Below are 26,828 nucleotides of genomic sequence, written 5' to 3' on the forward strand. Positions count from 1 at the left end.
TAGGAGATGGTGCAGGTGAAGTGAACCTATTCGAAGCATCTCACACTGTGTGTCTTCGGACAACATGTTTGGGTTATGTGCACGTAGAGTAGGAAGGAATCTGAAATCTTATCTTACTTTTGCACTGGACTTGACCTGTTCGTAAACATCAGTGTATGGGAATTATGGGATATGGAACTATGGTATGCAAATGCAATTTCTGCATAGGGGACAATATGTCTGTGTAAAGTGGTGACACATAGAGAGATATTTTTGGTGCAGTATTGGGTGTAGATGTAGTATCATAAGAATGTAGTAAGTATCTCATCAGCAACAAAATGAGATGAAATATGTTGCTTGAAGCAGAATAATTCTCCAGACAACAGACAACATTCTGGCAGGGAACTTCTGCATATTGACTGACAAAATGGTTTCCCTCTATACAGTATTTCTGTACTTCCATATGTGAATTGTTGGTTTATGACTGTGACTCTAGAGGGCACTGTGTTAAAAAAATAAAAGCAGAATAAACTCTGTGACCTGTGTTCATTTCCTTGTATCTGAGAGTCATCCAGCTGCACAGAGGACGATGTCATTCATCCATAATGCAAACTGATGCACTGCAAAACCCTCACTGCAGTGTAAGTGACCTGGAAGTGAATCGTCTTTCCCTTCAGGCTTGTTTACAGTAAGAGGATCTCACATCCAAATAATCCTTAGATGCAGTATTGTTAATTCCAATTACTGTAAGATGTCTTCTGCACACTGTTCTACTACACTACTCTGGTACTCTATACCACTGTTGATATGCTAATTGTCATTGCAAATGTTTCATGATGTCTGCACCTCAAACATTTGGCCAGCTTGTAAATGTTTTTTTTTTTTAACTTTTTCCTCCCCTGAAAACTATCCATAATTTTGAGGGGCAATTAAGATGCCACCAAGATTGGAGAGAGGGTTTAAGTTAAGAAAACAGGGGAATAGGAAATCTATTGTGATGGTGTGATCTGAAATCTTGTGAATTAATATTGTCAGAGAAGCCACATTACTTTTCTTTATCAATGCTGACTGTTGTAAGTTTCTTCTATTTCACAAAACAGTTATTTGTTCATTTACTTCAACACTTGTAGCTCACGTTTTATTTATGAAAATGTGAACTGTTTTTATGAGACCCACAACATGACATAAAGCCTTTTTTACCTGCTGCACCTCTCCCAGGGTAATGGGTTGAGTCTGAAACCGGGCGTTGGCCCTGCGCTGGCGGGTGTCTCCTCGGGCCCCCTCGGCAGTCTTGCCTGTAACATGAGCGAGGCGGTTGAAGAGGGCCATCTTCTCAGCCAGGCTGAGGGTAGACAGGTCAGGCTCGTCTGAGACATTCTCCTGGCCGTCTCCCTCCGCCTCAGCACTGGGAGCTTGAGCTGGTTTCTGGTGCTCCTGATTCTCCCTCTCCTGATCCTGGACTGCTGAGTCTGGCTGGGAGGAGGCCTGGATGCTGAGTGGAGACAAGGGGGGGTGTAAGTGGGTGAGACATGGGTGTGAGTCTTCTAATAACGTTGCGATTTACAATCCAAGCTCATCTTGCGGACTGGGAAGTGTCAATAGATGGATATGACATTATTATTTTTATTATTTCAGCACTATCTATTTTGAAGCATCTGAGATTCGAATTTGGGGTTTTGAGATTCAATTTGGAGAAATTGTAATAAAGAAAAATCTAAAAATTAAACAAGAGACAGATATGAGGGGATATCTTTGCATCAAGAGTATAAATCACATCCAGTTGCCTTAGTATTGACTGGCTTAGTATATTAAGATGTCCTGCAACAAGGAAGACTAACTGACTCATTTAAGACTGATTTAAATGAAATAACTGTAACCTGCCTCTACTCAAACAAAACTCCTGAGTCTTCCTAAGTTCTTCCTAAACATGCAGTCTTAGGGTAACAAAAGCGGAGCTGAATGTGCAGCTAGCAGGTAAATAACTCTGACAACTGTATCAGATTACAGGCACAGCAACAGAGACATAAGTAGATCATCACACATATGCCAGATAATCATATAATGCACTCGGATGTTTGCAGGGGTTATGGTGATCTTCCAGCAGCGTGCTAAGTTAAACCAGGGTTGGTAAACAAACTGCAGGACACGTGAACCCAGACATGCAGAGGGCTTTAACTGGCTCAACCTCTGACCTTTCCATAAGATATGTAGCCTACTTCCTCTGTGACATTTGTGACCTGCAAGGGAGAAACACTGCAGGAGGGAATTTATGGAAGCTGAGCATGAAAAGTACTGAATGAGGTATTGTGTAAGCACTGACTATCTTTCCCTATAAGGTGCACACTGCTACGAAGCAGCACATGAGGGGGCAGAAATAACAAGGTAAGATGAGCTGGATGAACAGATCCGCACTGCAACCAGGAGAGGGAGATAGAGAGTAAATGTTTCTGGAGCACATTTACATTAATTATCACTAAGTGGATTCAATACCAGATTCAAATTCAATGAAATTCCATTGCACAACATCAGTGGTAACTTCTAAACAAATAGTTCCATCTCCTGTAATGTTTTCATTGAATGATCTTGGAAATCATTGAAATTTTGATGGTTTTTAATGCAACCACACATATCCTACAGGGGTGTAAATAGAATAGATACAAGTCATTTAAATAAGTAAATAACACAGGCACAAATACAAATCTCCCTGCTCAGCTGTACCTGATGCTGGTCACACTGGTGCTGGCTACAGTGGGGCTGGGAACGCGAGTTACATTAGTGTAGACACCCAGAGGTTGTGACGATGTGGCAGGATCACTTAAAAGTAGAGAAAAGGAGGTACAGGTGGAAAAAACTGTGCAAGGCAAAGAAAAATACAGTCACTGTAAAGAAAGGCATACAAGAAAGATATGGACGGAAAGGTCTGAAGATGCAGCAAAGAGAAGGAAAGAATAGGAGAGGAAAACAGGAAAGCAACAGGAGGCAAAATACAGCTATTCAAACAAAATCCAAGATTTACCTCGAAGCATTGACCACCTCCTTGTTGGTGACAGGTTGTGTGTGTGAGCGATCCTGAACTCTTCTCAGACGCCTTTCCACTGCAGCATTTCGAGAGCGCGGTTTGGGAACTCCTCCATCTGATGTCCTTTCCAGCTCCTAGAAGAATATGTCAGAAAAACATCAGTAACTTGGTGTAATAAAGTTGTTATATTTGAAAACAAGAAATCTATAATCTACTTGAATGTCCCAGTTAACATCCAGAATTACACATCAACATCAGTGTCCACTGAACAAAGCTGCACCTTTTGGTTTTGGCTTTAAGGATTATGAGTATAAAACATTTCTATTCAAAAATATACAGTATTAATCATCTACCCTTATTAATCAAATGTACATAAAGAGGGGAGTGTACCCTGAAGAGAGACCTCTTGGCAGCCACACTCATCTTGGCTCTATCATCCAGTTTTTCTTCATCTAATTAAAATAGAAAAAGAATGTTACATGGCATCAACTGTATTTAAACTTGTGGAAAAAAATCACTTAAGTATCCTTGATATGAATCATATATGCAACAGAAAGAACTTACCTTCAACATCCTGCAGCTGTGAGGGGCTTAGGCGAGACCTGCAGAAAACATTAATATATGTCAAGCATCAGTGTTTAGACCACAAGTTTGAATATGAGGACCCATTGGATACTATCATGATCTGCCATCTAATTCAGTGTGCTGTTCACTGTAAATAAAATGATTCTCAAGAATTCCTGCAGATCGTTGCAGAGAGCCCCTCCTGTACCTATCTGACTCCAGCCGCTCTGCAGAGGTGATGGGCTGGGTCCTAAACCTCTCCGACATGCGACTGTCTCCTGGAGTGATGTACCGTCGAGGCCTCCGGGCACCCCTGTCCCGATCACTGCCGCTAGCCGGATCTACCTCCATTGCTGACAGATCTACTTTAGTGGTCTCACTTTTCAAGCAATGGAAAATTTAGAAAGGTAGACGGGAACAACAAAAAGGAAAAGTAGAAGTAAGAAAACTATCAAAGATGTTTGTTTTTTATGTTTTAGTACACTAGCAGTTTACCAGAAACTGCTCTTGAGTTAGAAGAACAGGGTCTCACACGTTGACATTGGTGCACACACTGAGCACAATGTAACTACAACCTAACTGTGAAGAGCCATTACCCAAAGTTAACATGCAGCAGCAGACAACTTCCAAAGGATAACTTGCAAAAACAGATGCTAACTTGCACAAGTGAGTTAAGCTCTTAAAAACGAACAAACAACAACAAACTACAATAAATACGATAATGGTAGATGCCATGACGATACACCTTGACACAGTTCATGCCACAGAATGCCATTCTTTTGGATCACTGAATAATATATTTGCAACAGCTCACTAATGCAGAGTTAGACAGTTATTTAGCGGTGCAACACAGAGCCCATGCCAGTGAACCTACAACTCAGGTTTCCGGTTGGCATTCTCCAGATAAGAGTGTCGCAGTTGTGCTACTGAGACCCTGGTGTCCAGAGTGCCCATCTCCCCGTTATCCATCTCTGATGGGGGGACAGCCCTCGATGTCTCTCTGCTGGCCGCTGCCCTCTCCATACGGTACTTGGCAGAATGCTGGCTTACACCTATATCTGACATGGAGCGGGTTCGTACCTTGGGTTTGGGCCCTCCACCGATCTCCATGCCTCTTTGTTTGGCCTGAGGCAAGCAGGAGCCCTGCTGGAGGTAGACAGCTGTGTCAAACCTCTGGTGCACTGATGGATCCTGCTGCTGCTGCTTCCTCTGAGCCTCAAAGTCTTCATCTTGCTGTGGCTCTTGTTGCTTTCTTTGGGAGTCTTGCAGCTGACTTGGAGGCTCTTGTTTTTGGAGCTCATACTCCTGCTGTCTTTGAGACTGCTGTTGTCTTAGAGGCTCTTGTGGCTGTCTCGCGCGTTCGTATCGATGTTGCCTCTGAGGATCTTGCTGTTGAATTTGAACAACATGCTGTCTCTTTATGGGCTCGTGCTGTTGTTGCATTGGGGGGTCTTGCTCCTGAATTTCAGGCTCTTGATGGTTCATGGGCTCTGAAGACTGATGCTGCCTGGGTTGCTGGCGTACGGAGGAATGGGAAGGCTGCAGAGACCTAAACACTCTCTCCTCTTGCCTGTCATGGATAGAGAGATGCTCTCTTCCTCTTTCTCTGATTCTCTCAACATTTCTCTCCCTTCCCCTCTCCCTCGGTCTGTCTCGATCCCAGTCTTCCTCGCCTCGGTTCATCCTCCTCCATTCTGGGCTGTAATTCTGGCAGTCCATGTCATCTTGCCGACCCCTTTGAGTATCATCGACACTCTTTTCCCTTCGACGGATCTCTGAGGGCAGCACAGCTTTCCTGCTCTTAAGCAGGCCTTCTGTATGGGCCTCTTCTTTCAGAGCCTGCCTGGCCTCCAATCTTGCCTCTCGGTGGGTGGCATAGATTTGGTCGGCACTCACTCTCCTTCGTGGTTGAACCTCAGGAGGTCCAGGAAGTTTGGCAGTTGCCACTGGGGCAGGGGTGGCCAAATAGTGCTGAGAGTCCACAGCAGGGCCAGAGTGTTGGTACTCAGGAGCGGAGGGAGGGTAGGCTGTTTGGCCATGGGCAGGATGGTGGCCTGGGCTGGGGTGGGGCTGGGGAACAGTCCTTTGGTGGGTGGGTTCTTGATGCTGTGGTGTATACTGAGCAGTGCTCCCGTGTGCATGGTGTCTGTTAGCCTGGTGCCTGTCTGGACTCCAGTCAGGGGGCCTCTGGGCATTTTCATCTCTGGACAATCGTTCCCTTACTCGGATTCTTGGGGAAAGGAACGGATAAGGGACACTGAGATTCCAGTTCAGTTCGAACTCAAAAGTCCACTCAAACAAGAGGTCATCTAAAGGGCCTATACCAAACTTTTTTTCCATGGGACACGACGAAATGATAAAATAAATCCGATACAATTTAAAATCCAACTACATATTTTGAGTGGTGTACCAAAGCAATGATTGCCTACTTGCCTAGGTAGATAGTAGGACAGACAAACCTAACGCCCTAGTATTAACCTAGTAAATGACTGACTGATTTTAACTTTGCACACACTTTATTAAATTCCCACTAAAAACAATGACTCCAGAATATCATGAATAGCATCAATGATGCGTGAGCTCAGCGCATATTGTGAAACACATTGCACTAAAGCAGGGGTGTCCAAACTACGGCCCATGGGCCAACTGTGGCCCTTCTTAGTCTCATCGCTAGGGGGAGTAACTGTCTTGAACGAGGCAGCTTCTCTATAAAATGAGTAATAGAAAAAGAAATTTGTGTGTGACCCAAAATGGCAGAATTAAGGAAACGTAAGAGAGCAAGTGAGTGTAGAAAGTTTCAGACGTGGTGTGCGATGAGAGCACAGCTAATAACTAATGAAGATCACTTTTGCATTACGGAGGAGCTGCTTGATGTTAGCAGTCTAAAGAGCACCACGACGGGTGAGGATGTTTTTGAAGCTGTGCCAGATGCAGTTGGCATGATGGGAGTTAAATGGGACGAGCTGTGTGGAGGTACGACGGATGGGGCTCCAGCTGGGACAGGCGAACGCAAAGGAAAAAAGGAAACTACGGTGTCCACCGAGGGGCAAGAAAGTGGAGGTAAGACTGTTAATTCGAGCACCAGGGCTCGAGCACAGACTATTTCAAGCTTCCCTCTCTGGTGCTGGGGGGGGGGGGGGGGGGGGGGCGATATACATCACCTCTAGTGGATTAAAGTTAGCAATATAGCTCACTTCTAGTGAGTGGCCCAGCCCTTTGTGTGTTTTTCTGTATGTGGCCCTCAGTGAAAAAAGTTTGGACACCCCTGCACTAAAGGTTATGACATGAGACTATCATGGAGCAAACTTGAGCTCCCAAAACATGCACCAGAATTGCAGCAAGGTCAAGTAGCAGCATGTCCTGGGTTTAAATTTGGGTCTCAGTTCAAACAACTCTCTTTCTCTCTCTGGTGTCCTCGTGTCAAAAAAAGTAAGCCAAACTATTTTCATCTACAACCTTCTGACCCCTGGTAGCCAAAGGTTGCGCTAATCTCATTGTAGACCACTAAGCCAGACATAATTGATGGGCCTCTGCTTTATCTGACACGGCATGAAGGACTTCTACAGTGCTTGTGCTACATGAGAACACACTAATACTAACTAGCATAAGCAGCTGGTAAGACCTCAAAGATAGTAGGTGCTAGCAGCATACATTGGACATTTACACACACTAAAGATTTATATTTATATATTTATCAGAATGCTTTCTCTCGAGACATACAAGAGGCATACATACAAGAGAAGATGTTGTGTATGTGAATGTTCAATTAAATCAAAACTAGACTAACACTCTCTAGAGAGGTTTGTCTGACCAAGTAAGCCATGCCTTTATGAATTTCACCTGTCCATGCAGCTCAAAGGCTGGCCATGAGCCTTCATCCTTTCATGGCTACCAGCAAGCCAGCTATGTCACATATCTGGGCTACTGTCTGCTCCAGAAATACATGTATATCCAAGGACCTAAAAACCTTAATGACAGATCCTCTAGAACCACTCAGGTTACATCAAAGATTTCTGGTAATCTGTTTTTTTTTTAATCCTCTCAGCACATAAATATATCAGGTGATTAAAAAAACTTCATGCAAGCTCTGAAGGGGATGGATGGGGGTTACATGTCTTATGCAACAACATTGTCAAAATCACTAACAGGGTAAAAGACACAGATGTAATTTCATATGGGTTAACAGGCCAGAATCGGAGGAGGTGTGTGTGAGTGCAACCTCAGCTGACAAGTGCTGAGTCAGTGGGTCTGCAACTAACTGGGTCAGGGCTTCCAGCTGACTCATGCTGTCACCCCATCAACTCCAGTTCACTAACACCACTCAACTGCTCATGAAACCCAGGCCACACACAGCCACGCTAATTTAACAAGGATGTCGGCACAGAAAATTGTATTGTGCTGAAAAAGGTTTGTTTTACAGAGTTCTGGGTATGTTTACAGAACATGATCCGACTTGTGTTTCTTGGAACTGTGCTCATGTGATTTCAGTGCAAGGTCTTTTAGGGACAAAGTCTTGAGTTAGGAGAGGCTATTCCTCTCATTTTAGCAATGGATGTTATAAGCTGACGAAAAGGACAACTGGTGTCTCCGCCTAATATTTAGTGCAACAAGATCAAACAAGAAAATACTCAGTTTGATACCCAGTTGGGCAGTAGAGGGGATGAATTCTTTATTATGCCACTATTAATGAAATGGAGGCCAAATCAGTTTGCTATTGTGACACTGTTTCTTTCAACTGTTTGATAAGATGATGGCAAAAAAGAAAAGTGAGTTTTAAAAATGCTGCTCAAGAAAAACAGGTGACAGTCTGTGTATGTCCTCAGGAAATCTTTAGGTGAATAAATGTTAAGTTGTAAGGCTAAGTTAGGTGATGAAAGTTGAAAGTCAGTTAAAAAATTAAAATCCACAAACTAGAAACACTTGTTAAATGGAAGACCACAACACCAGTTATTAAGGGAAGTATTACTCAGGGAAATAGAGTATTGCACTGTTATAAAGAACCTTGAATGAGTTAGCTGCATGTCCACCGAGGACATGTTCCTAAAGTGCTGGCTTACTATCTTGTTATTTTCCTTTGTTTTGTGTTACCAACAGTTATTATTACGAAGTATCTGCAAATTTCAGAATACAGAACATTTATAGATTTATAGAACAACTTTTTAAGACCTATAACAATGCTTTGAAGACATATCTAATGACTTTCATAACTTTAAGGACCCTTGCATATAATGTGAAAGACACGTGTGCAAGACAAAGAGCACTTTAGCACATTTTTCAGTAGTTACATGAATATACTGTAGAATGAATCAGCACTTCCCTGATCATCAATTGAATGCTGCCAGCTGAGATACATGTACCCGGTGGACTACAGGGCTTTGTAAGGTCTTCACACTGATGGCATCCTGAGGCAGACAGTACCTGGAAGGCCAGCTGGAGACCGTCTGAGTGTCACTCTCTGAGTCTGTGTTGAGAGACCAGTCGCTCTTTGACAGGGCGGCCAGGCTACAGGATGATGTGGTGACAGTGTCAAACCCTGAGGGAAACTTCTGACCATTCTTTAAAAGATCAGAGCTGCACTCATCTGCTGAACCATAATCAACAACATTTTCAGATGTTGTAGATGTTGATCAGTTTGATTATTGCTTAGAGGATCAGGTCGAAATTTCCTGTGTGTGTCCCTTTGCACATGTTGATCAAAAGTTTGTCATCAAAGTGCAGCTATTTTCAGATGTTGCAGAACTATTTTTTGCTGATGCCACTCCTTTATCATTTATAGCTTTTGGTTCATAGCGCTGTGTGCTACTTGTCTCGGCTTCAACGTCATCAAATCCTTTGTCATTGACTTTACTTGACACATATTACAGCTCTCATGCCTTTTGTCGCAACATATTCAAGTTTATAATAGAAAGTGACAAGCTCTTCGCTGATGAACCAAGCTACTGTTAAATCAGGGTTACCTCTCGGGGCAAGCAGGGAAATCATATCCCCTCCAAAAACCAACCCTGCAATCTACCCTGCTGCCCTACAACCTTTGCCTGATGAGCTCCCCAGAGCACCTTTCTATGTGAAACTGAAGCAGGGCAAGCGTGACAGAGCTGGACCCACCAGCGAGAAGGATCCTTGTACTGGTACAGTGGTAAAATCAGCAGGCTAGCTAGCTCAGCAGCCAGTGGACAGCCTGGCCTGCTCAGTTTCTCTTTGAGAGTTTTTACCTACTTGAATTTCTGCATGAAAAAAAATCTGGTAGAGTTTCAAGTCTAGCAATTAATAATTTGGTCACAAACAAGATGTATCGCATGCACCTGAAAGAAGTTTCTAACAGCCAGTAAGGCAAGCAGGAGTCATTTAAACTCCCTGGGCCTGCATGTAGTCTAAAAATACATTGTAGATGTCAGACTTTTCATGGTAAGATCCATGGGCAGCAATACTCAGAGATGAATTTAATGGTCTGTGATAACGATCTAGGCCATTTTGGAGCTACTGTTATGCTTGAATAAAAGTGTGTGCATAGAGTGAAATTAAAGTTAAAATTGGAGAATCCAAGTGGTGACAAAGATGTGGTAGATGTGTGTGCACTTAAAATGGTAAATGCAATGTTTTTGCAGGACGTAATACTCAAAATCAGGTATGCAAGTTTAATTTCTTTAGATTATTCAAGTCCTATCATGTCTTGAGTTATCCACTGTATCAGACCTACGTCTTGGAGTGGTCAGTCTTACTTCATGTATCTTCTAAATCTTATACCTGGGTTTGTATAAACTCACCCCTGCCTGTTGAGGATGCTCTGGGCCTGCTGCTCTATGAATAAATCCCCAGGTGAGATGCCGTAACGAGTGGAAGGCAGGGAGGCCCGGCGGGCGGTGCGAGGTGAACTGGGCACCGCTGCAATGCTGTAATCCCTGCTGGAGGCGGGGCTCGGCTCCTGGTGGGTGGCGTCCTGGTGGTGGTGGGGGTGCTGCTGCTGTTGGGGCTGGGGCGGGTGCTGCTCCTGGGTTCTGGCTCTAGAAGTGACTGAGCGCTCTTGAGCCCCACCGCGCCGGTAGTTCTCTATGTTCATCACTCTTTCCCGCTCCGAGAAACCTCTGGGTCTTTCATGTGTTGGAGGAGGAGCTTGGTTTGAGTGGGCGGGGCTGGAGGTGGAAACAGATGCAGGATCTGGCTGAGTCCTCATGTAAACCCTGCCCACTCCAGAGCGATATGGTACCCTGGGCTCCCGTCCTTGTTCTTCTACTTCCTGTCTGTTTCTGTCTCGCCTGGCAGACGTCTGCTGGTCAGAGGTGTCTGGATCACGCCGAGAGCGGTAGCGTGGTGTGTAATCAATGTCCGCCTCCTGATCCAAGAGGATGCCATAACGCTCTGACAGCTGGCGGCGGCGCTCAGCTTTGTAGCGAGCGATACGTTCAGCCTTAGAACTGAGGCTGGTGGGGTCTGTGGGGCCAGATGTGGGTGTAGAGGAGGTGGATACCGTTACTGGGTCAACATAAACCAACACTGGCTCTGGACGACCGCTGCCCACACCACCTCTGACCTGAGATGATCTGTCTACAGATGAAGGCTGCTTTTGGGGTGCCTCCAGCTCCTCACGACTGTAGCGCCTCACTATGGTAAATAATAATAAAAAAAAAAACTCCATTACTTATTGACAACCTTCACAAAGAGGAATTACGCCCCATTCATGTCATGTGGGAGTTACTGTAATTATCAGGTTCTGACTTGTAATACAGTTCATGTCAACCTCTAACTAACAATTACAACTGGACATATTTTTCAGAAGGCTCAGCTATATCTTCCAGAATTTAAAGTACTTCTGATCTGATATATCAGACTTGGTGATAAATAATGTGGAAATGCTTTAAAAAGGAAATAAATATGGATGGCTCGTGCCAGCTGAAGAGCAGAATTTAAGATAACTAATTGAATGGATGAAGTGCAATTGACATAGTACTTTTTAAATCTCACATAATTAACTCTCTAATGACTCGCCACCTTCCATCCCACATGACACAAATGTGGTATTTTTCTAACACATCACAAATATTCCTGTCGATTACTGAATTCACTTCTTGCAAAATGCAACAACATGCGACACTGCTCAGAATGGTTTGCATTTTATTTTCACTGACACAGTGAGATTCATTAAACCATCAGTACAGCTGCCCAGTATAACCACAAATATCAGCTACTGGTCACTGTGCAGCTCCACTGGAGGTACCAGAAGTACTTAATCACAACACTGTAAATCACATGGCTTACAAATAGTGAATGGCATACGTGTGTTAATGGTTCTTTTTCAAATTCATTAGTGTCATATATTGTCATCATACATTTTTGCAGTGCATTGTACCATGCTTACCCATCACACATGGCTCACAGGGGTCTGAAGCGCGGGTGTACCGCGGTTGATCCTCCTCCAGCATTCTGTTGGCTACCAAACCGCCTGGCACCAGTGCAGGTGGAGCATCACCTTCAATCCCCTCCAGGCGTCGCGCTATCCTGTCCTTCCTGTCAGAGGCCAAGCGCAGACGGTAAAGGTGAACGCCTGTTGAGCTGAGTTAGTCTTTATGAAATTAGACATATTTTTGTGGAAATACATTGTAGTGAAAATACCTATTCATTCTCAGATCCTTTGTGACAGTTGTTTCGAAGTATTTCTTCAACTCTGAAACTGAACATTAGAACAGAAGATATAAATATTCAGTATCATAAAAATGCCAAAAGTAACAAACAATTTGTTTCATTCTGAGTCTTCGTGTGGGGTTAGAACCAATGCACACCCTTGGGAAGGGCAGCCAGAAGTTTGGCATCTGTATCTGAAACACTCTTGACCAAGTTGGTCTTGTCATCCAAGGAGAAGTCACTCTGAAAACTGAAAGAGAAGACAGAGTCAGAAACCTGATGGACAAACAAGAAGAAACGTATTACATCCTGAATGCCTACTGAACGCAAAGACATGTGTAATCTGAGCAGTTGATTAGGATTTCTTCCTTCTTTATAGGAGCAGGTGATTTATTATAATTTAATCAGTATTATTAAATGGCTTTGTCGAATCAATTGGTCAATTTAAGCATCTTATGGTCTGTTGTTCCTGTATAGCAGACCATTGCTATGGATGCAGTTCTGATAGTGGAAGCAATAAAATAGATTTTAAATCGCTGAACCTTTTTAATCAAAATTTTGTGTTATTGTTTTTAAGAGGCATATAGTTCTCAAATTGAAATTCTTTAATTATCATTTCCTCTTAATTCCTTACACATCAATTATGAGCGCACATGAAGCTCTTGGAGCAAAAGTTAAGGCAAGTTTGAACCTCATTATTTTGATTTTTTATCTTTAAAATCAGATTTTACCTATCAAATCTTTATTTATAGGTCTGGATAAATCTTATTCAAAAATATACATAGTTAAACAGGGGAATTTTGTCTTACATTGTTTTGTAGTGAAGTGAAGCTATTTTGCTTACTAAAGCATTAATGCTGAACAACCAGAGGAAACGCTGTAAACTAATGCTAAAGGGGGCTTTGTGCAAAGTGCTCCTGAAGGAGGTATTATGGCTCTAATGCCATGTGAACAAAAAAGTGTCTGAGGATAAGCTGTTCCAGGCGTCTCCAGCTTTTAATGCTTACTGCGCATGATAAGATAAAGTGCTCTGCTGCTGTAAACCCATATCCTTACATATCCCTATCTTGATGACAAGGCAAAAAAGACACAAATGTACATGCTCTTGGAAAACAGAAGATGTAATTTCTGTGGCTGCTCTTTTTGCCTTTAAACCAGAATATATAAAACTGGTGTTCCTTGTGACATTCAGTAGGGGTAGTTCAGTATTTGACCGATGTCTACGGGTGATGGTTGCAAAAAAAAAACCTCACCTTAAGGCTTCTGTTGGCAGCGAGGTTGAGCTGCAAAGTTTGGTGGGAGCTTTGGATCCAAATCCTAGAAAGAGGAACAAGACTCAGTCAAACTTAAATAACAAAAAAATCTATACTCTACCATTCAGGTCAACACTGAGCATCTTAGTGGGGGCATTGGGAGTATGGAGCATGTTATCTTTGTCGCCATTTTTGGCATTTGGATCTAAAAAGACTCATATTATGTTGTCATTTCACTGAGACTCTTGATTTAGCAGAGTCCTGCTCCAGCTAAAAATGTAGGATTGCCCAGGAAAAAAAAACTAACCTGGCTCAATTTTGGCTATGACACAATGTCATGCCATTTATTCAAGGTTCCATTAGCATTCAAATGCAATGAAATGCATGTGCCTTGGTTCTCACAGTGCTTTAAACTTAGAAATAAATAAAGAAATAAAACATGAGGAAATAACAAGATCAATAAATATGAAATCCCAGAAAATCTCCCAAACCAATAAATAATAAAGCTGTAAGGTGCCTAACATTCACAATTCTCACTGCCTGGGGTATGGCACAGTATTGTCCAATCAATTACTCCCAAACTGTCAAAAAAGAATATAAAATGACTGTTGTCAGAAATGTAAAATCATGTCTAATAGTATCATAAACTGTGGTGCAGTGCTTTGGCGTCAGATAAGCCTTGGATGGATGTGATACAGAAACTGGACCTCCTGAATCTTATTTTATTGTCTTTTCGGCATCTGAGGGAACACGTCCTCACAGGAACAACTCTAACGACCCCTTGAAAGTACATTTTAAAGGTTGTTTGTGTAAATATCTATTATTTTATCATAATTATCATTAATGCACTACAACCACTGTATTCACCGTACTCACTGTAATCATATCAACTCAACTTTTTTGTCATGTTACCACTCCTCTAAGAAACTGTACTGTATTGTATTAAAACATGCAATGCTGGTAAAAGACACAATAAATGGTTGATATGCAACCGAAAATAACTAAAAGAAGTCACGTTCTTTCTCTAAGAGTAAACACAATGTTCAACTCTGACGGGAAATTTCCAGCCTCAGTCTAAGTCACTTGTCCAAATAAAAAAGGTTACTCAGAAAGTTCACATCCAGTTCCCAGCTGACAGCTGACCCTTTGGCTCTCACGTCACAGCTACAGCAACCTGTTGTAAAGTTGTATCCCAGTATAGGAGACAGATCACGTTACCGCTCCAGACGCTTCCAGAAGACCTCGGGCTCATTCTGGCCTCCAATGACTGTGTGGCAATACAACAGGGAAGTCCTAATGTCCTAATGCTCACTTAGACATCAAGTTCAAGAGTTTCTCAGTGTTTTGTGAAGAGAAATTCGCTGAAATTCAAAAATTCAAAAGTGACGTAGTGAAGTGATGTAAATCAGTATTTGACATCAGTAAGGCCAGAAATCTTAACTGGAGGTCTTCATTTTACAACTATTGTGCCGTACTGTGACAACTTTGGCTTTATTTCCATACTCCATACAAACATTTGAGGTCTTTGAGGCCTGTGGGAATCTTGTGGAGGTGTGTGCACATGTATCTGTCTGTTCATCTGTCTGGAAAGTCCCTTGTACAGAAGTCAGTCTTGCTTTCCTTGGAAACGCCTGTAGGTTGTCAACAAAACAAGAAGCACTTGGCTCAACCCTGGCAGTGCCAGAGAGCAGCTTATGCTGCTGACGGTCCCAAAGTGAGCGTGGTGAGGAGAGGGATTTTCTATAAATATTCAGGTGCAAAATAGACTCTCTGAGTGAACTCGGCCTTCACTTGCACACAATCTGTTTGGAAAGGTTGCTAGTTGAACAGCTCTCCTCTACCACAGCAGACAACGATGGGGTGCACTGATACAACATCAGAGATTAGGAAAAAGCACAACTGATAGCACATAGCACCACATACATGTTTAATGAGGAGCGCAAAATGAGTTTCACTGCTCAATCATGAATCCATCAATGCGAAGCAGCTTAATGCTAGCATTCATACCCACGGTTATAGATAAACGTGCAAATCGTCTGCATTTACTCATAATATCCCAAAATCCTTAAACGCCTGAGACAGGGATGAGTCCCTCTTACACATGCTGTGAATCCTCTTTTCATCTGATCCAACCAAGAAAAAAAATGCAAAGTAAGGAGTCAACCAAGAAACCTCACCGCCTCTCAGCCGGTCTTGCCAAGCCAAAGTCCCCTGCTTATTGTATCACTGGCAGGAACCAAACATGGCCATTTGTCTCAATAAGGAGCTACTGTAAATTGCATTAGCCAAGTCCCCCAAGCAGTCTATGGAGTTAAGGGTATTCAAGTGGGTTAAGCGAGCCATCCTATAGCCAAGCCTTCCCCTTCCAAAGGCCTTACCTTGGCCACAGGGTTGCACATGGTTCACATGGTAATTAGAGATCCATGGGTTGCGAAACATGTTTAGGGAGAAGAACACAAGGATGCCCCACTGCTAGACTCCCTTCCCAACAACGGCGGTGACGGTGGTGGACAGCAGGCGTGGCAGCGCTGGAGGCTCGGGCTGCTACCGGCAAGCAGACAGGCAGGGATGGAGGTGGTGTCACGGCCACACACACACACGGACAAGCACACAGCCACAGCAGAGTGACTGCCCCGGATACACAGCAAGCTACAGCCAACACAGACTGGCTGTCCTACAGTGTGCGTGTGTCAGTGTGCATGTCAGTGTGTGTGTGTGTGCATGCAAGGTAACTGAGAGAGAGAGACAGCAGGGTGCTAAAGCAGCTCAGAGCCCTAATCAGATTACAGGCAGAAATTAGCCTTGATGATAAAAACTCTGGGACAGGATTGGAGGAGGGTTCAAGCAGGGCTGCAGTGGGAGGTATGGGGTCCATGGCTACTGGAAGTCAGATGGTATCCTTAACACACACACACTTACACACATGCACACACACGACGCAAGCTTCGGCCATGAAGGCCTGGTGCCAAAAAGCTCCCCAAAGCTAATGCCAGAAATTGCATTAATATTAATATCATTATCAAGCTGTCATATGGTTTGGCTGTGAAATCGTTCTTATTCTGGTTTTGCACACAGCTGGAGTCCACCAGATCATAAAATTTAGTGTATTACTAAGTCATTAGGTCTTTAAAGCTTTTACTGACAGCTCCGTCTTTATGCCAGTTCGGCCAGTATGAAAGACTTTATTAGGATGTCAAATGCTGTAGAACAGTATTCATAATTTGCTGCTATATTCTAATCCGGGGGTTGTAGTTTAATTTCCTCTGCCTTCTTGCACTCTACAGCACAACAAAATCCACTCATCTAAGTCATTATATCAGGTAGTGTGAGGCAAGTATTAGAGTCAGACGAGGAGGCAGTCACGGTGACAGCGGGTGTCCAGTACCCAAACAGTCATGTGACTAATCATCACACCACAAAGTCCCTGAGGCTCCACCTCTGGCTCTGACTGCTCTCTGGTCTTTAATTCTGCAATAAGATTGTCATGTGATGCCCCGCAGAGGCTGGAAGACACTAACACAACAATGTATGTTTACACACTAAAAAATCAAGAAATGCACGGTTATTGTGGCACTGAGAGCAGGCATGTGGGCTGTACTGTTTCCTAAGAGGACAGAAGATGCATCAGTCTTAACAAGAGAGTGCTTTTAAGAGCATTTTTACAGTCATGCACTTCACAGTGCACAGTGCACTTTCTCTCTTTATCTTGGTTGCTGACTCTCTTATCTTAAGTGGAAATCAGAGATTTATTAGTATAAATATAAGAAATCACACGCTGGACAGGTGAGAGAACTATCTGAACTGTGAGTCTTTAACTCTTGCCTCACACTTTTGGGCTCTGTCTTAGTCTCCTCTGTCTGATGGTTTTTCTCACCCTTTCACACACAAACTCCCCCCACCTTCCCTGCCTCTGCCTCTGCTCCCTGTAGACGCCCCTAATAAGGCAACGTGTGTTGTGAGTGGCTGCCTTGGGGAGAGGTCACCCTGTCAGCCGGCCGGCCGTGTTTACCAGGGGACCGTCTCAACGCCTGCTCTCTGCTCTGCCTTGTTTTCGCTATCTCACTCCTTCTCCCTGATATTCCCCAGATTTGTCATTCTTGCCATCCATCTCGCCCTCTCGCTCATCTGGCCCCTCCCTACTCATTCCTATCAGATCCCTCCAGTTCTACACCTCTCTTCTATCTTTCATGCATTCTTTGCGTTTCTCTTGTTGTATTATTTCTTAATCTATTCGCCTCTTCGCCTGTTTCTCTCTACTTTTTAGCTCTGTTTACCCCTCCTTCATTGCCAGCTCCCATGTCAGCCCACACTGCAACAAACATGATACAGCCTCCGCCACTCAGTCTCTGTCTCGCCGGTTGCAGTTTCAAAACAGGCCACATGTCATTCACACAGCTTTTCTTAGAAGTAAACCACACTGGCATAGGATGTAATATCTAAAGCCTTAGCAAGGTGATGACAACATGGGAACGATTTGCAGACCTCCTTTATTATCCAAGTTCACAGATATTTGCTCTGTAGTTTTGAGGCTGAATGTGTTCAAAGTCATTTGAATATCTTGCATTATCTGTAACTTTCTCTGCTGTTTTGCAAAGTTTTTTATATACAATAAACAAGCTCTTGTTGCATTTCCATTCTTGTGGGAAAGACAGAAAACAACAGTTATTAAAACTGCAGCGTGAGAATATACTGTAGGATTACTTTGAAATAAAAAATACTACCACTTTACTTTTCACATTTTAAAGTACATTTTTTATGTAACTAAAGACCTGCATTCTGTTCGTTGCTATTTTCACAATTATCACTCATCACCTCAGCTGTCAGGTGAGGAAATGTTTTCTGAACTTGACATGTTACCAGCAGCTCAAAAAAAAAAAAAAAAAAAACACTAATGAGACTACCAATTGTTGGTTGGATCAGAGACAAATAAAAATGTGAAACTGCGCTCAATAATTTTCATCGTACAAAACTGGATGTACAAACCAGTCAACTAAACTCAACACGCAGGACAAATCCCTGTGTGACTCAACATCAAAGCATCCCTTTGCTAATAAAACTTTAAGCTGCGAAGCTCAGCAGCACACTGGTCGTACGGGGTTTCAGCTAAGGATGGACTTTTCCCTATGGAAACCAACATCACATGCTCCTTTGTTTCAGTCTGGCTTTACACTGAGCCTGAGCTTTACCGAGCTCAAAGCTTTATGTGATGTACATTGTGGCTGACTGGAGTTCAGCACTGACTTCTGTTAAAACAGGCCAAACCAATACGATGGTTTTAACTCACAAAAACAAGTAATCAGCGTTATTGAAACATGGTCATTGAAAAAAAGTCATTTGGTTCAGATTCATGTTACTGTTTGGTAGATAAAGTATTTTTCATCATTAACCCAAATTAACCAGATAATTGAATTATTAGTAAACTTTATTAGTGCACAGTAAAGCAGAGTCACATTGACCCTGTGCACTTTCCTGCATGATTACATGATCTTCACTTGTAACAGACTGTCAGCTAACCAACAGTGTATTTTGACAGCAGCAGTGAGGAAAATGGATCAGATAGCTGATTTAGTGTAGATGTATAATATTGAAACTTTTTTTTTGAGAACTTAGTGTCAGACACTACTGGAAATACACAGCTTACAGCTTTATTGTGCCCAGCGTAACTTCAGCTCAGTTCATTTGAGAGTAAATGTGTTGCTTGGAAAGAACACATGACTGGAAGGTGCTGCATAGACTGGCTGCATTGGGAATTTAACTTGCTTGTCGAATATCTACTGTACTTCACCCCCACAGAAACTATTCACATAGCACCAGTTTTGCTACTAAAGCTGGAAGTAGTAATCAATAAAAACAGTGGACAGTCCTCATCTCACTCATTCATGTGTTGGATGTCTATATTCCAAAACAGGCTTCAAGCTAGATTTTACAAAACATATTTATGAAATGTGTAGTTTCCATATTATTTCTCTGTCTGTTCAGCCATACTAGTATATAGCTGCTCATACTAACTGCTCACTTGTGTTTATATATATATACGAGGTAGATATTGTTTATCTGAAAAATGACAAATACTGTGTGGACACTGTGATCCCAGCAACCCTGCCTTTATTAGGAGAAATGTCCTCTGTTTACATTAGCTTGTACAAATGCCCTAATCTACACTGAGACACAGACACACATGCATCAATATAAACACATGCATACACATGCAGAAGAGGTACTTGATTCAAACTCTCTCTCACACACACACACACACCCACCCACACACACACACACACACACACACACACACGAATACACGGGTTGAGTGAGAGCCTGAGGCAACAGAGTCCTTCCCTCTTCCTTAAAACATTTATTCTGGCAGTTCATTCTTTAGATCCAGATCTGTGTTCCTCTCTGCTGCCTTGCATCAACTCTGCCCGACGCTCGGCACAGAAATCTGCCTGCTTATATGGATATCGATGAGCACAGAGCCCAGTGCTGAGGAGAGACACTTAGAAACTTCTGAAACTCTTGAGACAGAGCAGGGGAGAGGGAGGAAAGGAAAGAGAGACGTGGAAAGAGTGAAAGTGAGTGGAGGAGGATGATTTCATGCCAGAGATGGTTACTTGAGGATCTGACTGTCACTTCTTAAAGGTACATCATCCGGGAACATCTTCACATTATGTAACATGATAAAGTAACTGGATTTGACAGAAAGACCGATGTAAATCCACCCTTGCTTCTTTATCAGTAGCGCTAAAGTAGAGCTCCCATCATATTTGATGTCCAAACAATAAAAATACTGTATACCTCTAGACATTTCTCCTCAGCACATCTACAAATCTAGGTTGGTAGGATAATTTCAGTATATACTGCCTACTGTACATACGGTTACATTTATAATTATGACGAGTATTTTCAATTTCATAATGCTGCAACGGCAATGACATCTACAACTTTCTCACAGTAACTCACAGTATACTTTTAAGTCAATTTCCTTCAAATAACATGTATAAAATGATGTAAATTGTTTTATTGTTATATTCTACTTGCATACTTTACACTATTGTCTTTCAAATGAAAACCTGATCTGACTCTATCTCAGCAACATGCAGAAAGTCCACTACTACCAATTACTGTGTACTACCTGTACACTACCACAATGCTTGTTCACATACTTCATTAAAAGTACACGGATAATGATCCACAAACATGTCAGAAACTGATTTAACATCCTAGAGTGTAGGACCCATTTTGGAGCACGCATGTCAAGACCACCGTCACTGACTCAGGTCACATGTAACCCAAACAGCAGTCATATATTCAGAAAGAGGTCATCATGTTAGCAGGTTGGCAGGAGCCTGTGGACAGCTCTCTGCCTGGTGGCACATGGCTGACAGCGCTGACAGTAACAGCAAACAATGGGAAATCATCGGAGATTCTGCTGAGTACAAGCTACACTTTAACTGTTGCAGAAGATTATTCAACTGATCACACCAGGAGAATGATGCTGATTGTTCCAAAGAGTTGAAGTTGATCAAAATTTTGTTAGAGGTCACGGTCACTTTGTTGTTCTGACAACTGAATATATGGCCTTTGATTTTTACAAGGAAGTCATTCTTATAACTTTGGCAGTCTGCTTCTACAGTATTTCAGTACTCTCCTCCTGCAAACACTAACAATAAGCTAAAAGAGAAGCTACAGTGGGGCAAAAAAGTATTTAGTCAGCCACCAATTGTGCAAGTTCTCCCACTTAAAAAGATGAGAGAGGCCTGTAATTTTCATCATAGGTACACTTCAACTATGAGAGACAGAATGGGGGGAAAGAATCCAGGAAATCACATTGTAGGATTTTTAATGAATTAATTGGTAAATTCCTCTGTAAAATAAGTATTTGGTCACCTACAAACAAGCAAGATTTCTGGCTCTCACAGACCTGTAACTTCTTCTTTAAGAGGCTCCTCTGTCCTCCACTCGTTACCTGTATTAATGGCACCTGTTTGAACTCGTTATCAGTATAAAAGACACCTGTCCACAACCTCAAACAGTCACACTCCAAACTCCACTATGGCCAAGACCAAAGAGCTGTCAAAGGACACCAGAAACAAAATGTTTCACCTGCACCAGGCTGGGAAGACTGAATCTGCAACAGGTAAGCAGCTTGGTGTGAAGAAATCAACTGTGGGAGCAATTATTAGAAAATGGAAGACATACAAGACCACTGATAATTTCCCTCGATCTGGGGCTCCACGCAAGATCTCACCCCATGGGGTCAAAATGATCACAAGAAAGGTGAGCAAAAATCCCAGAATCACACGGGGGGACCTAGTGAATGACCTGCAGAGAGCTGGGACCAAAGTAACAAAGGCTACCATCAGTAACACACTACGCCGCCAGGGACTCAAATCCTGCAGTGCCAGACGTGTCCCCCTGCTTAAGCCAGTACATGTCCAGGCCCGTCTGAAGTTTGCTAGAGAGCATTTGGATGATCCAGAAGAGGATTGGGAGAATGTCATATGGTCAGATGAAACCAAACTAGAACTTTTTGGTAGAAACTCAACTTGTCGTGTTTGGAGGAGAAAGAATTGCATCCAAAGAACACCATACCTACTGTGAAGCATGGGGGTGGAAACATCATGCTTTGGGGCTGTTTTTCTACAAAGGGACCAGGACGACTGATCCGTGTAAAGGAAAGAATGAATGGGGCCATGTATCGTGAGATTTTGAGTGAAAACCTCCTTCCATCAGCAAGGGCATTGAAGATGAAACGTGGTTGGGTCTTTCAGAATGACAATGATCCCAAACACACCGCCCGGGCAACGAAGGAATGGCTTCGTAAGAAGCATTTCAAGGTCCTGGAGTGGCCTAGCCAGTCTCCAGATCTCAACCCCATAGAAAATCTTTGGAGGGAGTTGAAAGTCCATGTTGCCCAGCGACAGCCCCAGAACATCACTGCTCTAGAGGAGACCTGCATGGAGGAATGGGCCAAAATACCAGCAACAGTGTGTGAAAACCTTGTGAAGACTTACAGAAAACATTTGACCTCTGTCATTGCCAACAAAGGGTATATAACAAAGTATTGAGATGAACTTTTGTTATTGACCAAATACTTATTTTCCACCATAATTTGCAAATAAATTCTTTAAAAACCAGACAATGTGATTTTCTGGATTTTTTTTCTCATTTTGTCTCTCATAGTTGAAGTGTACCTATGATGAAAATTACAGGCCTCTCATCTTTTTAAGTGGGAGAACTTGCACAATTGGTGGCTGACTAAATACTTTTTTGCCCCACTGTATATTTTACCACTGAGTAAAAAGTGCAAGAATCAGAACTTGTTTTCTGAGGCTGAAACTACTTTGTATAAAAGCTTTTTGTTCTGGTGTCCCTTTGTTGACCAACAAAGAAGCTTAGAAGTGCAACCACAAAGACGTAGCAATGCATATATGCATTTGTTTATATGTATTTCAACCTATTTTAACAAAGAGTGTAAGCATTCAACAAATAAATGCACAAATCACAGCTCAGTGACAATACTTGTAGATGTGTACCGATCTGTATATGAAGATGAATAGAATCCAGTGGCAGAAGGTCAAGCATGGGGCCAGCCAGTAAAGCTGTCTGTTCACTTTGATGGGTGCAGCAGGTGCAGAGCACCAAGCAACTGCCATATGGAGCCACAGGCGCTCATGCACGCACACTATAAAAACAAAACTGTGAAGAAATGACGCCTGGCCAGCACTGGAACAACACACCAACCCAACACATAGCCAATAGATCAGCTGCACACACATACCACCATACAGCCATAATCTGGAGCTTGGAATGCTAATACCCATGTGGATACTTGAGACAGCACAAAGCAACAAGAGGGAAGCTTGGTTGGGACACTACATTCAGTTTAATGGGGGGGGATTTAAACCAGACACCAGTCAACTACTGCTGAGCAGAAATTATAATGAGTGACAATGAATGACTTTCCCAATTTGACACGTCAGCTTTAGGCACTATAAAACTTGAAGTTTAAACTTAAGCTATGGTGGAAAATAATCCTCTCTTGTTCTGGTCTGACTATACGTCCATGATTCTCCAGCAAAATATGACTCTTTTGTGCATGATACAAAAAAAAATAGTGATTCCGACTTTGTGAGAAAGTTTCCACATATTATCCACTGGGGTTTAAACTAGGTCTGATGGTTTGTAAGATTCACCTTCTGTTACCTAATTTTGCACCAGAATTTACATACAGAAAAAAAAAGCTGGTAAAAAAAAACAGACTGACAGAAAGCAAATGTATCAGCCAAATTCCCAACGTAATTCTGTGCATTTTAATCTCTCTCAGTAGACTTTGATTTTATTACCATGTATATACATTTATTTTTACATTCAAGTGAGGCAGGCAAATTAAACAGCCAAACATTAATGGTCAAACAATGATCACAGTTGTATGTGAACACAAAGCTGAAGGATGAATGGTTGTTTGAGTCGTCATAAAAGAACCTACTGCCTACTTGCTGACCTAATATATATCATTGCATGCATGAGATTAAACTAGGAAAGATAAAATAATACTTACAGCGCTTTAACTCCAATACTGAGGGACTGAGAGAAATGCTGCACAGGTGAAGTCCATTTATCCTGACAGTAGTATTCAGGGATGTGAAACTACCATACAAAGTGTCTCACTAGTTCCTTATTCAGAGCAAAGCAGATGCTGAGCAGGCAGCAGGCGCAGGTGAGAGCAGGTAAACCCAAACAGAGGATCCAAAGTCATCCACCATGAAGCGAGTCCAACCTCAGCAGTCGACAAATATAGCCTGGTGCTTTCCCACTAACTCTGCTGCACCGGGCCAAATAAATCAGTCCGAGAACAGCCGAGCAAAGAAGAAAGAGAAGAAGGGAGAGGGAGTGAGAACGAGAGGGAGTGGGGTGTGCAGAAGAGGGGTGAAGCAGGGAGACAGAGATGAAGCTGTAACAAAAAAGAAGAAGAAAAAACACACAAAAAGGGTGCTAAAATTAACTGATATTACTTCAATAGGTGGTTCTTCAAACTATTCCAAAACTCAAAACTGTGAATCTTAAAATGTCCATTCTTGTATCCCAGGTTTGGGACCCTGGTCTGATAATTTAGACTGACAGAGAGAGGTGACACAACACCGCTTCCAAGGGGCTTGTGGAGTGTGGGCCAAACTCGGCGTGGTAACATCATCCCACAGCAACCATGTATGGGCTGAAGAGAGCAACCTCGATAGAGGCGCATCTGCCATAAATAGCCAGAAAGCGTCGAGCTCCCAGCACGGGGGGATCGAATCAGCTGTTAAACTACAATCCAGCAGCACAGTGTGGTCCAGGCTCGGCAGGGGCTCCTGTGCTGCAGCACTGGGGACTTACAGAGCTGGAATACACTTCATTTTACTTTAATTTATATTTTATTATATATTACACATTGCCAGTATATGAGTAATATTTGCCAAATAACTAAACCTGTATGCAATTGTAGGATACATTTAAATTTCTGCTTTTAAACATCACATTATAAGGTATTAAAGGCGACAACTTTTATGTTAAATCTTACCCAAAACTAAAGAGTTAAGCCTCCACATATGATTTAATGTGCTATAATCATGATCCTCATGAGCCAAAATACTCGCTACAAGACAGCTGTGACATGCACACAACACGAGCACTTCGGTACCGTTCATGTCAGGGAGCTCACCTACACAAACACATTCACAACACAGAGTAAATATTTAGGAGAAGTTACGCATGAACTATTGTTCATGTCCAAAAATGGAAAAGAAGCAAAACAAATTTCTATTTTTGTTTTCCAATGTGTCTTATTAAAAGAAACTTAAGATGAAGGCAATGAAGTCATCAAAACCACTCTCAAGTCTTTTTGATGAAATAACACAGGCATTTCATTTTTGGAGAAAATTGTCACGGTGTAGAAGTTTCCAAGTAAAAACTGGCTTTTTATAGTGTGAGCTTTAAGTGCAGACACTAATTTTCACATGGGTGTGAGCATACCTGATATCTTAACGTGCACGTACTGTATGTGTCAAAGTGACAAGATGCATCCTGTATAAATGGACTACAGTAAAGAGGTAAATGTTTTCTCTGCCTGCACATCCTCTGGTGGAGAAGAAGCAGGGTCGCTTTTGAGTTCTTGGTATTATATTATTACAGTTTGGCTCCATCTTGTGGACATAATGAGTGCACAACAGTTTATGCAGTCGACTGTGTGTTAATTTCCATCAAAGGTGTTTAGACAAACACATGTAAATGTAAGAGGACGTAACCCACTCCTTTCAGTTTAATCTTGATCCCCACTACTGGGGTGTGGTGCAGTGAAGAATGGAGTCTATGTCTAACATCGCAGGACAACTGTCACTGTGCCATTAATGGAGTTACTTATTCCCCAAGCACCAGACAGGTGTACAGTAATGACAGATATGTAGTTTACTTACTCTGGCTTGGCTGCAGACTGAGGCAGCTGTAACGGAGGGACAGCTGGCGATTAATGGAGAAAAACAGTGGCAGTGGGACTGTTTCATTTCAAGGACGCCACATATCCACGATGAAAAAAGATCCAATGTACAATATTATTAGACATTTTGAAAACACAGACTATTATATAATCTCACATGTGATTAGACAATTGCATATCATAACTACAACAACTATACTACAATCATAATACAGTCATTGACAAATGAAATATTAAAATGGTCATTATTTGAGTTTACAGTTAAACTGCCCACAATGGTGTATGATGCAAAATGAATGCAGGTATCATAGTAACTAATCAAGTATTAATAAGTAATTCTAAGAAGCAGTACCACTACTATTAGTTGTGGTAGTATAGCAGTGAAACTGGTAGTAATTACAGTAAGTTAGCAGCATGTTATTAACTGTAGCAATAGATGACATAATTAAAATAGTAACACTACCAGTAATTAAAGCAGCAGTGTATTTTAGGTCAAACATATACAACAGAGTAAAGTGGGAAAAGTTGTTTCCTTCATTATATATGAAAAGAAGTGACAATGGAACAGTTATATTGTGTTTTTGTGGAGTTTTACCTGAGGAGGACGGTTACAAGTCGCCATGTTGGAGGTTAATGTTAACATACATTTAACCGAAAAGACCAGAGTGGCCGCTAATTTAGCTAGCCTAAGTTACTTTCCTCTCACAGTCGTGACTAAGTTCATTTTTTTAAAATGAATTATGGTTAATAACAAAGGTGAGAGTGTAACACATGACAATGAAGTACTGTTTGGAAAGTTATTGCGAGTAAGTAAAAGTTTGTGCTATTTGGGGCTAAACGTTAGCTAGACTAGCTTAAACAGCTAGCTAATGTTAGCTAGGTGTGGCAGTTAAGTAGTATGGGAGAGCCAATAAACTTTTTAAGTTTT

General features: G+C 42.2%; 1 protein-coding gene across 5 annotated transcripts in view; it reads right to left on the bottom strand.

Annotated features, from left to right (window-relative positions):
* The window catches only part of svilb (supervillin b), a 48,684-nt gene extending 24,118 nt beyond the window's left edge, over nucleotides 1-24,566 (bottom strand). For 2 of the 5 annotated variants that reach the window (XM_070844327.1, XM_070844325.1), the window contains exons 1-13: nucleotides 15,810-16,029; nucleotides 13,432-13,495; nucleotides 12,337-12,428; nucleotides 12,170-12,227; nucleotides 11,916-12,064; nucleotides 10,327-11,161; nucleotides 4,437-5,792; nucleotides 3,771-3,941; nucleotides 3,563-3,600; nucleotides 3,389-3,450; nucleotides 2,996-3,132; nucleotides 2,698-2,793; nucleotides 1,180-1,471 (exon numbers count right to left, since the gene is read on the bottom strand). In XM_070844327.1, the coding sequence (XP_070700428.1) occupies nucleotides 1,180-1,471; nucleotides 2,698-2,793; nucleotides 2,996-3,132; nucleotides 3,389-3,450; nucleotides 3,563-3,600; nucleotides 3,771-3,941; nucleotides 4,437-5,792; nucleotides 10,327-11,161; nucleotides 11,916-12,064; nucleotides 12,170-12,227; nucleotides 12,337-12,428; nucleotides 13,432-13,495; nucleotides 15,810-15,870 (3,411 nt within the window). In that variant the 5' untranslated portion in view covers nucleotides 15,871-16,029. Of the gene's footprint in view, nucleotides 1-1,179; nucleotides 1,472-2,697; nucleotides 2,794-2,995; nucleotides 3,133-3,388; nucleotides 3,451-3,562; nucleotides 3,601-3,770; nucleotides 3,942-4,436; nucleotides 5,793-10,326; nucleotides 11,162-11,915; nucleotides 12,065-12,169; nucleotides 12,228-12,336; nucleotides 12,429-13,431; nucleotides 13,496-15,809; nucleotides 16,031-23,989 lie in introns of those variants that run through there. The other 3 variants (XM_070844329.1, XM_070844328.1, XM_070844326.1) reach the window with 3 other exon arrangements.
* Between the last annotated feature and the right edge of the window lie 2,262 nt (nucleotides 24,567-26,828).

This window comes from Pempheris klunzingeri, chromosome 15, assembly GCF_042242105.1.
Source record: "Pempheris klunzingeri isolate RE-2024b chromosome 15, fPemKlu1.hap1, whole genome shotgun sequence".
Taxonomy (NCBI): domain Eukaryota; kingdom Metazoa; phylum Chordata; class Actinopteri; order Acropomatiformes; family Pempheridae; genus Pempheris; species Pempheris klunzingeri.